General features: G+C 43.7%; 2 protein-coding genes across 8 annotated transcripts in view; both read right to left on the bottom strand.

The window, feature by feature from the left end:
- Positions 1–152: 152 nt before the first annotated feature.
- Positions 153–11751, bottom strand: INPP5E (inositol polyphosphate-5-phosphatase E). Of its 2 annotated transcripts, XM_080401962.1 has the most exons (11): positions 11336–11751; positions 9539–10839; positions 7532–7655; positions 6661–6758; positions 5828–5952; positions 5566–5685; positions 5064–5171; positions 3976–4137; positions 3254–3369; positions 2662–2798; positions 153–1558 (listed from the first exon to the last, which is right to left on the bottom strand). In XM_080401962.1, the coding sequence occupies exons 2-11, from the start codon at positions 10387–10389 to the stop codon at positions 1426–1428; spliced, it is 1974 nt and encodes a 657-aa protein (XP_080258088.1). In that variant the 5' UTR covers positions 10390–10839; positions 11336–11751; the 3' UTR covers positions 153–1425. The 2 variants fall into 2 exon arrangements, with proteins under 2 accessions (XP_080258088.1, XP_080258089.1); XM_080401963.1 differs by lacking the exon at positions 11336–11751 and having other exon boundaries at positions 9539–11307.
- A 147-nt stretch (positions 11752–11898) lies between these two features.
- The window catches only part of SEC16A (SEC16 homolog A, endoplasmic reticulum export factor), a 31927-nt gene continuing 28517 nt past the window's right edge, over positions 11899–15308 (bottom strand). For 5 of the 6 annotated variants that reach the window (XM_080401943.1, XM_080401946.1, XM_080401947.1 and 2 more), the window contains 3 exons: positions 14785–14844; positions 13811–13885; positions 11899–13571 (listed from right to left, as the gene is read on the bottom strand). In XM_080401943.1, coding sequence (XP_080258069.1) covers positions 13503–13571; positions 13811–13885; positions 14785–14844 — 204 coding nt within the window. In that variant the 3' untranslated portion in view covers positions 11899–13502. The remainder of the gene's footprint in view (positions 13572–13810; positions 13886–14784; positions 14845–15308) is intronic. The other variant, XM_080401945.1, reaches the window with a different exon arrangement.

The raw sequence follows: 15308 nt of genomic DNA, 5'->3' as shown, positions 1-15308 counted from the left end.
ACTGGCAGGTGAAATGTGCTTTGTTCAATGCAAATGATTCTGAAGAAATCTGTCCTGCTCTTCCAGCTGAAGGCAAATGGCTCAGATCACCCGAACAACACACAGTCAAAGAACTCTAGTTCTGACAACCCTGCAATAAGAGCTGGTTCTCATTTAAGGTATTGCATTAATTTATTTTTATTCCTTTAAAAAGAAAGGAAATCCAAATACCTGATGGCTACAGACAGGTCAGTGCCATAAATGTTTGTACCGCAGAACAGAAGCTCTGTCTTGGACAGGTTGCATAGTTAGCAGCACTTCCTCAAGTCGTTTGCGGGGTGTTTTATGTACTAAGGTGATTAATGATCCAGCTGATCTGTGCCCATGAAGTTTTTAAGTATTAGCTGTATTTAACATTTCACTAGTGCTGTACTGGTCCATGTAGTATGTTTAGCCTTAACACTACTTCAAAAATAGCGAGTTATTCACAGTTCACTGAATCGGAAAAATAAAAACAAATGGAATTAACTGTAATCAGAGGTAATGGAACTGCGCTGATCTGACTTGCTGCAGTTCCTCTGTGTACTTCCTTAGTATACTCACTTGATGTTATAATCACTTTGGTGAAGCATTACACATTAGCTGTACTTAGACCATTATTTTCAACTCAAGCATCCTGCTGCTGAAGGCAGGTAATATTTTATCACCCCTGAGGAGGGCAAGTGAGTTAAGGAAGGGATTGTTTCAAGCAGTCTCAACAGCCAGATCTATGGTGTGAGATTGATATTTACCCCCTTAGTAACAGAAGGCTTATAAAATAAATATTGAAAGGCAATGTTTCTACACTTCAGATGTACAGTAGTACATTCACACAGATCTTGCTGCAGAGGACCAAAAAAGCCTAAGCCAAACACAGGAGCACCATCCGTACACAAAACTGCCCAAGTCCCCTAACTGGTCCCTGTTACACATTTTACAGAATACCGTACGATTGGCTACAGATGAGGAGAAAAAAAGCAACCCCACAACATATGTAAGCTAACCAGATCAAATCAAACCGACAAACAAAAAAGTTCACCTTTCTGCAGGCTTTTCTTGGGTCCCCTGCCCTTGGTGATGCCAATTCCAGAAGCTGTGCCTGCTGCGTGGAGTCATCTTAGAACCAAGAGACTGCACCTGGTTACTTCCATAGATAGTGTGGTTAAAAATAAATCAGTTACATCTGTTGGGATGGATGTCCTAAATAACTGACTCCATTTTCTTCAGCGAAAGCACTTGAGCTACATGGATTAGCTCATGCAAATGAATCCAGGATGAGGTTTAAGACATTCTTCACAATCCGCAGCAGCTACCAGAGGTGCTTAAGCAGACAATTCCCTGCAGTTTGCTGTAGCCTGAAATCCTCTTTCTGGGCACCTCTAACAGAAGCACTGCGGAGTTTTCAGCTCAGGAAATGCTACATATGCTGCTGGATTTTTGGTCCTTTTGCTCTTGCCGTTTCTGAAGTTCCCTTGTAATCCGTCTCTTTATACCGATTAAGTAGAGTTCTCTGTCAAACTGCCCTGCTGCAAGTGGAATGCTACAATATAAACACAAGCAATTAGATCAGGGCACAAATACACTCTTCTTGTTTGCCCAACATTTCCCAACTGGTTCACACAACAAAGGCCAGAAACCTGGTTTTTCCTTTAAGGCATTCAGCTGCTGCTGTGGGAGAAAATGGGTAAAACAAAGTTGTTCTTCCACAGCAACAAGTTAAGGTTTTTCACAATGCATTTGAATGAAGAAAATACTAGTTGTAAAAAGGCAAATGTACTTTCAATTTAAGCATGAATATGCCTGTATTCATAAAGGGCATACATGGAGGACATCCTTTATAACCCTAACCCAAAAAACTCACTCATTTGAAAAGCTAAACTCTCTTACTGTTAACTTGGTGTATCTGCTGGTATGGTTCATGCACAACAGTTCTTACCTTGGTCTGCTCTAGAGAGACCAGAAGGAAACTCCAGCATCATAGACTCTGCTCTACTTCTGTTTAGTGGATATTTAATACCCGTAAATAAAAAAAATCCCAATTCTAATTGCACTGCTGATAAAGTGCTTTGAGAAAGCCCCATCTTCTAGATACCTGGGTCTTGAAATCCCTGACCATGCTACTCACAGAAAAGACACTAACTACATTTCAGTGACTCAGCCAAATTTTATAAGGAGTTCTACTAGCAACAGCCCATGGTGGGACATTAGGGACTTAGAGGATCACAAAATACTCCACTGACAAACGTGTAAATGCAGCCACCTTTGGGGAGGGAAAACAGCATTGATCCCAAAGAGGGAAAGAGGAACAGATGAGGAAACCTGTCCATGCTGACAGAAAAAAGAGAGAGCTGCATCTCAGATAAAACAGATTTATAGTCAATTGCAATAGACTCCATTTATCTCCTTCAGGAGGATTAAGGCACCCGGGCAGCAGGGATGTCAAATGTCAGTGCAAGGTTTAAGCGCTCTGACTGCTCTGACCACTGCTTACATTGCGCAAAAAACAAACAGGTTGCAAAGCGCTACATGGGATAAACTCTATTCCAGGAACTGTCCTGGCAGGACAAACTCCGAAGAGGAGCATATCCTTAGGATCACTGGAATCACATGCAATCATACAGAGTGGCATAAGAAGGTACTAACTTGTCTCTGCCAGGCCTCACTTTCACACGAAACAAGGCAAATACAGGCCGATGGTCTGAAGTTTTGATCACAGGACAAGATGAGTACTTGACAGCATGGATGTCATCTCTGTACCGACTGCGGTATACAACTCGATCCTGGGAGGCAGAGAGAGAGGGGAAACTGATGGTAACTCCCTTTGCACATCCACCCTGGAAAGAAGCACTAGTACACAAGAGACAAATCCATTCACTTATCACACTCAGTGTCTCGGACAGGGATACATTCATGAAGAATGAGTGTCTGATCCCAACAGCGGTTCTGTGCCCAGCTCGGAGTGCAGGGGAGAATGCACTCAAACAGGATGTAAGGCAGGGAAAACAAAATTAGCAGCTTGTGCCAAACTCTCCCTGTATGCAGAGATTCAATAATCCTTTCTTCCAAACCAGTTCCACCTGCCCTGTTGCCCTTAAGCAACAAATCTCAGCACAATCATATCTCATGCATACCAACTGCAGAAGGCAGCTTTTTCTTGCAGGTGAGAATTCCTTTTGGAGGCAGATGTGAGGTTGAGCAGCCCTTCCAAGCATGCTGCTCTGAAATCATCCCTTACCGTGTAGGAAGGAGTCCTTTGTTTGGAAGTGGTGTCATAGCTGTCCCTTCCTATGTCAAACTTGTACGAAGGACGGAAATGAATGTCAGCCTCTTGGAATCCTTTGAAAATAGACCCTGTAAGAGAAGGAGAGAACAGCATGGACAACAGATTTCTCCTTCCTAAGAACCTGATGCATTTCTGCATTTATTCAACACTGCTTAACTATGCTGGCTAGACACAGCAGCCATGTACATGCGTGACTAGAAAAAACAGGGCTTGGGCTCCAGAAAGGGAGCATGCTCAATTTCTTACATAGTGAGGTTAAGAAATAGCCAGTGGCTACTCAGCCAGTGGCTATTTAAACAAAGAACACTTGGTGCACACACTTCTCCTTCCACTGAAAGCTCATGATGCTTTGCAAATGCTAGCTGTTCGTATCTAAACACCCTAGATGCTGTGACAGAATGATGTCCCATTTATAGAGGAGTCAGATGAAACAGTAAATGGCTTGGGAGATTACACTCTATATAGCAAAGTGCTATAGCAAAAAGTCCCTTGTACAGGCTGCCACTGTATTTGACAACTACTAACTTTCTTTTTTAGGGAACTTAACAAGCGAAAGCAGGAAAGGTCTCTAGGAAATAGGGATTTGGCTAGGAAATAGGGATTTGGCTGTAATAATTTCTGTGTGTAGATATCTTTGTTCCTGGAGACTAGGGTGAAAAACAGCTGTCCCTCACCCCTACTCATTTCACTAGTGAGCTGGTCATATGCCAGTAGCTTGGACACGTCTGTTTCCAGGTTTTGGTTCAAGATGGAATCCACAGTCTCACGGTCCTTATTTAGTCGGAAGTTGAAGTCACCAAACCAGAATACTTCATCAAACCGAGTGGTGACATCACCTGCAAATTCAAGCCAGAAGTGCCAGTATAAAGGTAAACATCCTGAAAAGTTCCGAAACTTTTCTTCCCTGAATCTCCTTTTGACTTTTGAGGAATATTAAAGTATAAGATATACTACATGCTCATTAAAACAAAACTCACTTAATTCTTTTGAAGTGAGAGCTGTGTGATGCATAGCTTACTGAGAGTGCTGCTAGGTAAGTTCAAAGAACATAAGGCAAAAATTCTTTTTCACTACCAGGAGATTTAACACTCGAGCATGTTTTCTGCCTGTGACCACCACAGAATGTGGTAATCAACAACCAGTAGAAAATAGAACAGAAATATAAAAAATCATACAAAAAGATGAAAAGAGACCAAAATATCTGTAGGACCTAAAACCAGTATGAACACAAAAACCTAATGCTACACTGCAGATAAAGAGTAAATTCATCTTTCTAGAAAAAGGGCTTAGCTATATATGTAAACTTCATGTTAACAGCACAGTATTAAGAAATGGTAAGGGAATTAGGCAAACAATGTGCTGACCTGTGTATATGCAAACTGAAACAACAGTCCTTCTCTTAAGTTTTGAAATAAACTAATTTCTACTTGTTCTAGAAAACACTTGGGAAGTGGAACATCCATAACACTGATAAAAATTACACCAAAATTATCTTACTGCTGTTCTGAGAAAAAACCAATGAAAATTCCTTTTGAGCTTTCTCTCTCCCTCTCCATTTAAACTTTTTCTCTGAAATTTCCTCCAAAATTATACCCCACCTAAAAAAAAAATGACTAACAAACATCCTCAGTCAAAAGATCCCATGGTCTCTTTTTATACTGTCTGAAATTAGCACTCTCATTCTCTCTTCCTTAGTGTAGACTGAAAGACAGTGCACAAACTGTCCATTTGGGTTCCCATACCACAATGGTTTTACACTTACTGGAACTGGATCGATACGGATTTGTGTCCGGAACATTCTTGGGAAGTGTAAGGGCTTGAATGGTTTTATTGTAGTCCAGTTTCCTCTCATTCACCTTACTGTCCCCAGCTGAAAGACAGAAACCCCATTACTGCCAACAATGCATCATTTTCATTCAATTACCATTTCTGGTTACAACAGGAGCTTCCAAAGGACACTGGACATTTTCCACATGTAAAATGTAACACACTGGCCCAGGGAGCACACACTCTGAAAAATAATGACAGAAGGTGTGGAAAAAGGGATACAATTGTGCAGAATTAATTTCTGGTTTACTAAACACAGTTCTTTTCTAAGTTTGCTACCAAAAAATCCTCCCCCCTTATTGTTTTCAGCTCAGCAATCCTGAGCTTTGACTTCAGTCTGTCCTACTCCTGTGTCCTCTGCAGCTTTTTTACCTGTGTAAAGCAACCCCCCTCTTCCCTCAATCAGGACACTTCTAAGAAGATTGTAAATGTCTCACATGTGAAGTGGGAGGTGATGAAGAGAAAGGAGGTCCCAAAAAATGTGAAGCTGATTCCCAGAGCTCCCTTGGTTTTGATCTGAGATACGATTCGTGTTGTCACTGTGGCATACTCCACTTCTGGAAGGAGAAAGAGAAGCTGCTTTTACTGAAAAGCCTCTAGAGGCAGTGAACAGGAAAGCTAGGTGAGGGACAGCCCTGGGAAGAGGATGGCAGCAGTTCTTTCACCTCCCTGCTCTCCAGCTCTTACTGGACCACACACCTGAGCAGAACCAGATCAGGTCCCTCCGAATGAAGATCGACATGTACAGCACCCCATGTGCTGCAGAGTAGAGCATGACGTAGTGGGGGCCCAGCGTCTCTTGCAGGCGGATCTCCCACTCTCTTCTGCAGGAAAGAACAACAGCTGGATCACAAGGACAGTACAAGAGACAATAACCAGGAAAGAAAATCAGCACTGCGAAAACAGAGAAATCCTTCTGATAAAGAATGTCAAGTAAGCATAGGCAAAACTTCCACGGCCACAGCGATGCTGCAGTGAAGGCTCGTCAGTCTAACATGCAACTCCACACATGCCATGCAGCAGGCTCTGCGTGTTGGTGAGAGAGTACCACAGCTACTGCACCGAGCAGCTTGCAAATCTGAGGAAAACAGAGTCCCACTGGGAAGATACCCTAAAAAAGCAGAGTCCTACATGAGGCTTCAACCTGCTCTTCTAGGGTCAGTCAATCCCAGGCAGGCTAGAAATTTGCAGCAATGTCCTGCTACTGAGCACGTGGCTGCTAACACTAACAGCCCACCCATGGGCAAGCTCACAGCCAGCCCAGATCTACTGTAAGATGCCCACAGAAATCAGACAGTTTTGCTCTCAGCGGTCCCAACAACAGGGCCAAGTTCCATATTTACAGAGTTTTGTGACATTTTCCTCTAAAACCCATTTCCCTTGGTGCTCATGCAATGGAATTCAAGAGTCTTATTAAATGGGGGGTTTACTGAAACTATTAAGAATATGATGGAAACTCTTTCCAGACTAATTAAAACCAAAGTAATTAGTTAAAAATAAAAAAGGATGGTTCATTACATTGTTTTTGCTACCTGTCTGGACAGCCTTCTTGAACCCCAATGACATACATGTCCTGGGCATAGTCAGGATCTGTTGGTAATAAGAAGTCATCCAGATTCACTGGAAGTTCCTATTATTAAAACCAAAAGAAAAGAAAAGAGATAAACCAGCAGTATTAGTTATGCAAGGATGTGCTAGAAAAGCACTAGAAAGGTGCAGCCTAAGCTACAAGTTCCACAACATACACAAACAATCCAGGCTTCAAAAAACAGGTTAAGTGATAATATTAAAAATTCTCCTTCCCAAAGGCACACTTCAACTGCTGTCACTCCAGCAGCCACCAAGATTCCACAGTTCAGCCATGTGGGCCAGCAATGTGATGTTTCTAATTTCCTCTAATGCTTACTTTTTATGAAGCGCATAGGCTATTTACTGAACAGCCCAGGGGTTGCTTGTGCTCTTCCAAGCACAGCTTCTCAGTCACCTGGTAGAATCAATCTTGAATTCCTTGGCTACCTAAAGATGTAGGCAGGAGGCTGTGTTCTTTATCGGACATGTTCTCATCACAAGCACTGAACTGTCAACTTCATATGACCCTTAATTCTATAATGACCCTTCACGCTCTATAATTGCAACAGAGCGTGAAGGAGCTGCCACAAAAAGCCAGAGTGACACTTAGCGAGGTCACTGTTTCCATACCTAGTGTCTGAGGAACCCCCTTACAATGACTCTCTCACTAAGATGAACATGCACGAGAGGGCCTTGTAATTTGATAAAGACAAACTCAGGTTGATGAGGAACATAGTCACAAACAGAAAAAAAACCATTGCACCAGTCCTTGCAGTAAAGATGGGGTAACCTTACCACTGCCACCAAGACCTGTGGAGACTTACATGCACATACCTTCTGGCCCTGCATGTTCCAGGTGGCCACAAAAATTCCAATATTCCGATCAGGGAAATATCTGCTAAGTTCTTCTGCTCCCAGTAAGGCACCATTTGCCAGAAGGCTGCCTTCCAAATAGCTTCTATCAACAGAAGACCCATAAAAAAGCATCTAAGGAAATGGCATGGCAGTTGGAATAATGAGTTGTAAAGATTCAATCCTGAGTTAATTAAGAACATACCTTTAATTCAAGAAAATGGCATTTAGTATTATTTGTATTATTTGCTTGCCTAAAGTTCCTTATAAAGTTCCAACCCTTATACAGTTCATGGATCACATGCAAGAAAACAAAACTACTGTCATAAACTGGCATTTTCAACATCAGGACAAGAGTATGACGTGAGACTGATGCTGCACAGGTTCTGTGCTGAGAAGACTGAAGCCATCCAAAGTCCTCAAATCCCTCTAGTACTTACCACAGACACAAAACGAAGAGATTGGTTTGATTTCTGAGTATCTTGAAGCAGCCCAGTTTACTTGAAACATGAAAAATAGCTCCACCATTCCCAGTGCTCTGGCACTAAGTTGCTCCTAATCAAGGACTCAAACTGACATTCTTCCTTCAATTCAGCTCATCAAATTAGCTTTCAAGTAAATGAGTTATTGAGTCTGAGGTCTAAAAGAGTATCACATTTAAAGAGGGTAGATCTGCCCTGCGTCACCTGCCTCTCCAAACACACTGGTTACAAAAGCAAGGGGTATTGGCAAAAGGGCTCCAAGTCGAATAAGCATTTTTAATCTTGCTTAAGCTCTGCAAATAATCATGACAGCATGATGTCAGAGAATGCTGTACAACCCACTGGTCTACCCAGCTGCTGACCTGACTCTAACAGCTTTGCAGAAGGAAGTGAAAGAAAACCCCTCATGGCAAACAAGTCACAACCTATCTTCGGGGCTTCTTTACCAGAAGGTAAAATATTTGGGTTTTTTCCCTGCCATTTAACATTTCAGTTCAAGCCCCATGTACTTTTAGATTTGAAAAAATCACCCTTTTTATCTCAGAATTACTTTCCTCTGCACCACCAACTCCCACTCTTTGGATCAATGATCAGATTTATCCCTCTAAGGCCTTGCAGACTGTCGTATGTCTGTAACATGTACCCTTAGCTGAGTACTTGGTATCCTTGACCTTTTAACATGTTTCCTGACCTGCAGTATTACCAATAATACCAGTTGCAGTGTTTGTGTGCTGGCAGGTCTTCACAAATAGAGGGTCTGCAGCCAACAGAAGACAAGGATTCGATACACTACCAAGCAGGTTAATACACCCATCTTGGTTCCCTCCAATCATCAACCTAAACTTAACTAAGAATGAAGACAAATGAGCAACCAGAGCAAGAGATCAGGGCCCCACTAGGAGAAAGTGCTGAGATCCGAGTGCAGTCACACTCTTCCTCAAGAGATTTCTGGGAAAACTGGAGCAGATGAGCTCCTGTGGGACACTGAAGCAGTTCACAGTACATGATTTGATCCCGCCAGAAGCCAAAAAAGCTCAACATCTGCAGAGGGCCCTCAGCATCCTACAGGATTGTGACAGCACTGCATGTGCTGCACAATAGTTTCAAGCTAAAATATTTGGGGGGTTTCCCTGCCATTTAACATTTCAGTTCAAGCCCCATGTACTTTTAGATTTGAAAAAAACCCCAACTGTTAGCATGCACAGCCACTGTTTCTTAATCTTCAAAACAGATTACTTAAATAGTACAAGCAAGTGGACAGCAAATCAAACTTGTATTTATGAAAACAAATACCCAGCTAAAAGGAGCAAATAGAGAGCATTTGTACTACTTGTTTCATCTTCAAACTGTTTCCAGTCTCCACAGCAGGTTAAACCACCACCCATAACAACTTCTGTGCTTTCCAGTCAGTGGGAAGTTCTCTGCCTCTGCCCAGCAGGATTCTGCAGGGCAGCCACCTCCCTTCTGGCATACCGCAAACTTTGCCACGAGAAGCTGGGGGACATACCTGCTTCGAACATCCTTGGAGCGAATGGGAGTGAGCAGGCTGAACGTAGATTTCATGGAGTCTGTAGAGCAATTATCATAGACCGTCCCATTGCCATGCAGCCTGGTATCGCTCAAGCTGCTGCTTACCCTCCCAAACTTGGGCTGAGAATAATGTCGATAATCCAGACAATCTGAGTCAATCCTATTAGCTGTCCTCAGTGTGTGAGAGGCCACATTGAACTCCATGGGTGGCAGAGGTCGAGCCGGCATTATTTGGGACAGCCGGGGTTTGCCGCCTGCAAACGCCTTCCCCCGCAGAAGCCCACCAAAGGCACTGGAGATCTCAGAGGCTCGTTTCCCCAGGTCAGAGGTGCCTCCTCTGCTCTTCCCCACAGGACTGGCTTCCGAGGCATTTGGTGAACTGTGCAAGGAATTCTGCTGGCAGCACTGATGGCAGGGGCTTGCCCTACCCCTGACGGGAGGGCTGAGGGATGGTTCCTGCAGAGAACCATTTGAGGAACTTGTCTCATTGGGATCAGTCAGACTTTCCTGACTTGTTCTAAACCGCCTCCACCTCCTCCAGCTTTTCTCATCCAGGGATGCAGCACGCTCCAGCCGGGGTTTCCGAGGAGGCCTTGGAGTGACCGATTTAATTTTCACATTAGCTTTGAGTTCACCTGCTAGAAGCTTTTCATTTAAAGAGCTGCCTACACTTGAATGATCTTCAAAGGGAAGCACCCCATTGCCACCAGCCTCCTTCTTTGCTGCTTTGCCAGCTTTTTTCGCATGCAGGTCCTGTACTGCTCCACCTTCTGTGCTCGGAGTAACACATGCCCCCGAGTGCTGTGGAAATCCATTTGGAGTACTCATTCTCCCCCAGGAACCGGCTATGGATGCTGCTCCTTAAGAAAAGTTCCTCAGAGCATAGTTTCCTTCCCTTGCTTACCCCCGCTGGTTGACAGGGCTTTAAGCCAGAAAGACACGGACATCAAAGACAGCTCAATTTTTAGTTGAAGATGAAGGGCAAGTATTCTTGCAGGCAAATGCATTGTCTGCCGAATTTCACGAGGCGGGATACCCGATTTCCCCAAGGGAAACACATAAGAATGAAAAGTTACGAGCTGCGAACTCCGCTCCTTAATCAGAAAGCAAGCTCCTCACAGGACCTCCCTTCAGGAACAATACAAAACTTAACGTGACCTTGTTAGAAAATGAATGTTATTTTCTGGTTTTTTTCCAGAGCAGAGCAGTGAAGCGGCTCCCTCGCTGCTGCGGGCATCACGGCTGCACGTGGTCTGCTTCAAAAGAAGGTTGTGTATCCTGTGAGTGCAGAAGGAAATGAAACCTGCGCCTCAGCCACTGCTGGCTCCGCTCGCTGTGGGGTGGCCCCGGCACAACCCGCCCTGGGCTGCCCGCAGCACCGGGGCCACAGGCCAGGAATTTTCCAGCCACCTCAGCTCCCACCGGGATCTCCCAGCGGGGAGGTCGCTGCCGCCTCCTCGCTCTGCGCCAAACCCGGGCGCCGCCGCTGGGACCGGGAGAGCACCCGGGGGGCCATGGGATGGGAACGGGGGGGCTGCGGGACAGGGAAGGGGGGACGAGGCCCACTCGGGCCTGGGGGGACACCCCGTTATTGCGCGGTTCCCGTCAACCGCGGTGCCCGCCCGCGGCGGCACGCTGCTCCCGCACCCAGGGCCGCTCCCCCCCGGGCAGGCGGGACAGCACCCCAGCCCCTGCCCCCTCAGGGACCCCAGCCCCGGACGAGCCCCCCCACCCCCGGTCACCGGGAGAGCGGCCCCGCTCGCAGACCACTGACCTCGAGGCCCGCTGCCGCCGCCGCGGCAGAGGCCGGCTCCACTTCACCCGCCGCGGCCCGGGCCCCGCCGGCTCCAGCCGCCCTTCTCTCCCCCAGGGGCCGGCGGCGGCAGGGCGGGCGGCAGCCCCGGCCCGGGGGCGGGCAGGCCGAGCGGGCGGCGGGAGAGGCCGCCTCAGCCCCGTAGCAACGGCGGCGGCGCTGGGCACGGGCCCGGGCAGCGGCAGCGCCCCCTGGCGGCCGGAGGACCGCGCCTCCGTCCCCTCCCTGCGGGGGGCGAGCCGTCAATCAATCAACCTCACAGCCCACGGCTGTCACGATCCACCCTAGATTAAAGCAGTATTTAAATAAGCAGCCTAAAGCAAAGCATTTTACACTTAAAATTAACAGCTGTTTATATGAAATCTACAGCTTCAATTTGGAACATTTCAGTGAAGAGCCCGATGCACAGGCACAAACTCTTAAGCCAGTTACAGCACAAAACGGCCCCAGATTCTTTCCAAAGATAGAGGAGAGGTTCCCTCACCCAGCCTGCTAAAGCAATAATCACAAGTAGTAGTAAAATGTGAAAGTGCTCCAGAGCGCAAAATATTTTATTTAAGAATTTACAGTGTCAAATCTTACACTTAGGAAAGATAGCCGCTCCCAGCTCAAAGGAAGCCTTCTTGAATTCAGTTGTTTGGCAGTCTCTACTGAAAGGAGAAAAATCAGCAGCAGCCTGGCTGAACTAGAGGAAAACCAAGTGTCTGACTAGGTTTCAGTTATAGAAAAGTAAACAACACTGCTGCTGACCACGTCTGCAATTGAGCATGGACCATTATGCAAAGGTTTCTAATCCCCCCAAACAGCGTTTTACTTCTGCTACATACAAACCTTTTAGGACATACGTAAGGCTATCGAGATCTCAGAAAGGTGGAGTTATTCAGGAAAACAAACAAACAAAAACCAAAACCAAAAACAATTGGGGACCAACACTGGCAATTTCACATTCACATTATTTCTACTCATGGGCAGAAATTCAAGTAAAATCAAATATTTTGGTGGCAAGTTCTAAATAAAATATGGCCTAATGATTTAATAAATATTTAAAGTTTATTTCTCTCTTTGCAGATAATTCAGATTCTTCAGTGAATATGAATGTTGCATATCATGGTTTTCAAGATTTCCTATATTAAAACCTAAAGATTTTAAAGTCCATCGGCAGAGGTCTAATCTTTTTAGTATGTTTGAAATTCAGCTGTTAGCTATTTAAGACCTTGGTTATTTTAGTAATGGAAATTCAAGAACAGAGTATTATGCTGATTCTGGCACTCAACAGGAAAAAATGTAGACAACTTTCAAGCTGTTACCACCTTAATTGTACAGTGCCAGCGGTTTGAGAGAAAGCAAGTAACCGTATTGCACTTAAAAGAACACTCACTCGTCAAATAGTACAGCATTGGCTATTATACAGAGAGCTTCTTTCAGACTATACAATTTGCTTTACAAGTAGTCTAAACCACAAACTACATACATACTAGGTAAGATCCAAATCAAATTAGTATTAGATTACAGTCACAGTTTTCGTTCAATATAGGTCAATTTATTTGGATGAGCTGTGGCCCCCTCCCTCCTTCAAAAAACAAACCAGTGTGAGGCATTTCCCAGATGAACATCTCCAATTTCACACACCAACAAACCAAGTCCTGTTTGATAAGCATTACAATTGTGCATGGTCCTCTTAAGGCCACAGAGTGTTATGTTACAATGTGGACATGTTTTTCCCCCGCTGGGAGGGGGGCATCCTTCAGAAATTAAGGAATCCCTGAAACTATGTCTTTGAAGGTCACACTAGTGGGTTTAAAATAAACTTAAGGAATAAATTGCCTATGCAATTTACAAATAGTTTTTGTAACAGACAGCAACTATTTCCTCCCTTGTGTCTATTCTTTATCACAGCAAAGCTATTTCTAGCCAGGTTTCTTAAAAGGAAAAAGTTACATATATTTCATGTTTGGTAATGATTTGCGTAGATGAGGTGCAAGCAGGGAGACCCATGATAAAAATCACCCGTCATCAAATTTCCATCATGTCAACTGCAGCTAGTACTGATGCCATGTGCCATAAGATTGAATAGTTCTTCGCATACTCAGAACACAAGTGAGAATTCCAAATACAAAGCCATTGTATTCTACTTCAATGTCGGATACTTCCTCTGTCCAATTCTTCCCAGTCTTGAACTTCCAGTGACTGCAGGAGACTGAAAAAGGAGAACAGGAATAAAAAAAACATTCTGTGGAAGTGTCATACTGGAGACAAAGATAAAAAAAGTTGCCAATAAAGTTTTGAATGCAAACCTGTTCATTTAAACCGGTGCTAGACTTCTCTATATGCACGCCTAACACTCTACATGCAACAGTCTCAATTAAGCTAGTGAAACATTAAATCATGGGTTTGTTCAATAGTTTTGTTCTAAGTAAGGATGAGGCTTTTACTCACTTGTGCAAATTGAGAAGGATTGTAGAACGGTACTGTTCCTGCTGCAGGCCCCCCTGAAGGTGGTACAGTGGCAGGCTAGAAAGTAGATAATCCTCCAGTTACAGAACCGCAGAGCTTCAGTGCCTCTCAAATGTGGTTTGCTTAGTCATACAGAGCAAATATTCACAGTAATAATGCCAACAATATGGACAGAGCAGCATATTGTAACAACTGCCAGAAGTGCCGGTACAGTTTGCATCCATATCTTTAATATTACTCGCTTAATGTAGGAATTGGCAAAACAATGTCACATGCATAAACTGTAAATAGCTCTGAAAATCCAAAGCATGCAAAACCAAAACAAGACACCGGTGCGACTTCACTGAATTAGTACCTTCTGCTTTTGTTAGTAGACCTTAGGACTTGCCCCAAAATAAACATTCTACATCAAGCTTTGCTTTACTAAGAAATATCAGAAAGAATTTGTATCACCCCTTTATGGTGACCCCACAGTACTGGAACTTACAGCAGAGATGAAGCATTCCTTTAATTCCTACAGGGACTTTTGCAGATGAAAAAGGCTATGGTATTATTACCAATTTGAGACAGGCAGCAATAGAATGACAAGGTTTTACTTGTATGATTTTTTTTAGGAGTTTTGTTGGTTGGTTTGTTTTTGTTTGTTTAAAATCAACTGACTACTCTGGTGTCGCAGGGAAGAGCTGACCAAAATTATTAAGTGAATCTCTCAGGAACATGAACATAAACAAAAAGCATGCCTGGATTACATGCATTCTTATGAATACAAAAAAATTGAAGACCCTGTTTGAGTGTTAAAAGGAACACTACATCATTAGTTACTTTTAATGTTATTTCTGTGAAATGAGAAGTGGGGAAAATGACTAAAAGTAGCATTAGTAAGTATTTAAGCAAATGCAAAATGAAGAGGGGGGGAAAATAAGTTAACATAAATGAAAATGGCCAGCCACATGTACCTGATTAAAATGCTGGCTTACTTCACGTGATAATGAACTCATTGAACTAGAGCGCGAAAGCTACAAAACAGCAAGAACACACAAATACAAAAAAACACAAATAAAAAAGTCGTCATGCATGTCACTGCCCCAAGCTTTCAGTTGTTTTATTTAACTTTAAAAGTCTCACTGCCAAAGGTTAAACCAACTTCAAGTTAAAAAAAATGTAAAGCCAGAAGTTAGTTTAAATCAAAAGGACTTCTTAAAGCACAAAATTATGTAGATATAGAAAACATTTAGTAGGAACAAAGGCGATGTTACTCTGCCTGCACATAGCAATCTATTCTCCTTGTTGTGTCTTGCACTTAATATTAGTGAAATTATATGCATGCATGGAGGCGAAAAGAGATCTTCACCCTGCTATGGACATTTTATTCTGAAAAAGGCTTGTAAAAGTCTACTTAGATAGAAAAAGGAGATCACACCACAGAATGTAGGAGACGGAACTTCGTGTATGGGCTTAGAGGTCTTTTCAGTACAATTTT

The sequence above is a fragment of the Falco punctatus genome (genome assembly GCF_963210335.1).
Source record: "Falco punctatus genome assembly, chromosome: 9".
In the NCBI taxonomy this organism is placed as follows: Eukaryota; Metazoa; Chordata; class Aves; order Falconiformes; family Falconidae; genus Falco; species Falco punctatus.
Note: the sequence above shows the minus strand (reverse complement) of the source record. Positions and strands in the feature narration are given on the sequence as shown.

Bases quoted from the DNA above. Each gene is read 5' to 3' on its own strand.
- INPP5E (XM_080401962.1), bottom strand. From the start codon at position 10,389: ATGAGTACTCCAAATGGATTTCCACAGCACTCGGGGGCATGTGTTACT. The intron at 7,656-9,538 runs GTATGTCCCCCA...TTCTGTTGATAG, and splicing joins TCCAAGGATGTTCGAAGCAG to AAGCTATTTGGAAGGCAGCC. The intron at 4,138-5,063 runs GTAAGTGTAAAA...TTGAATTTGCAG, and splicing joins TCCGTATCGATCCAGTTCCA to GTGATGTCACCACTCGGTTT.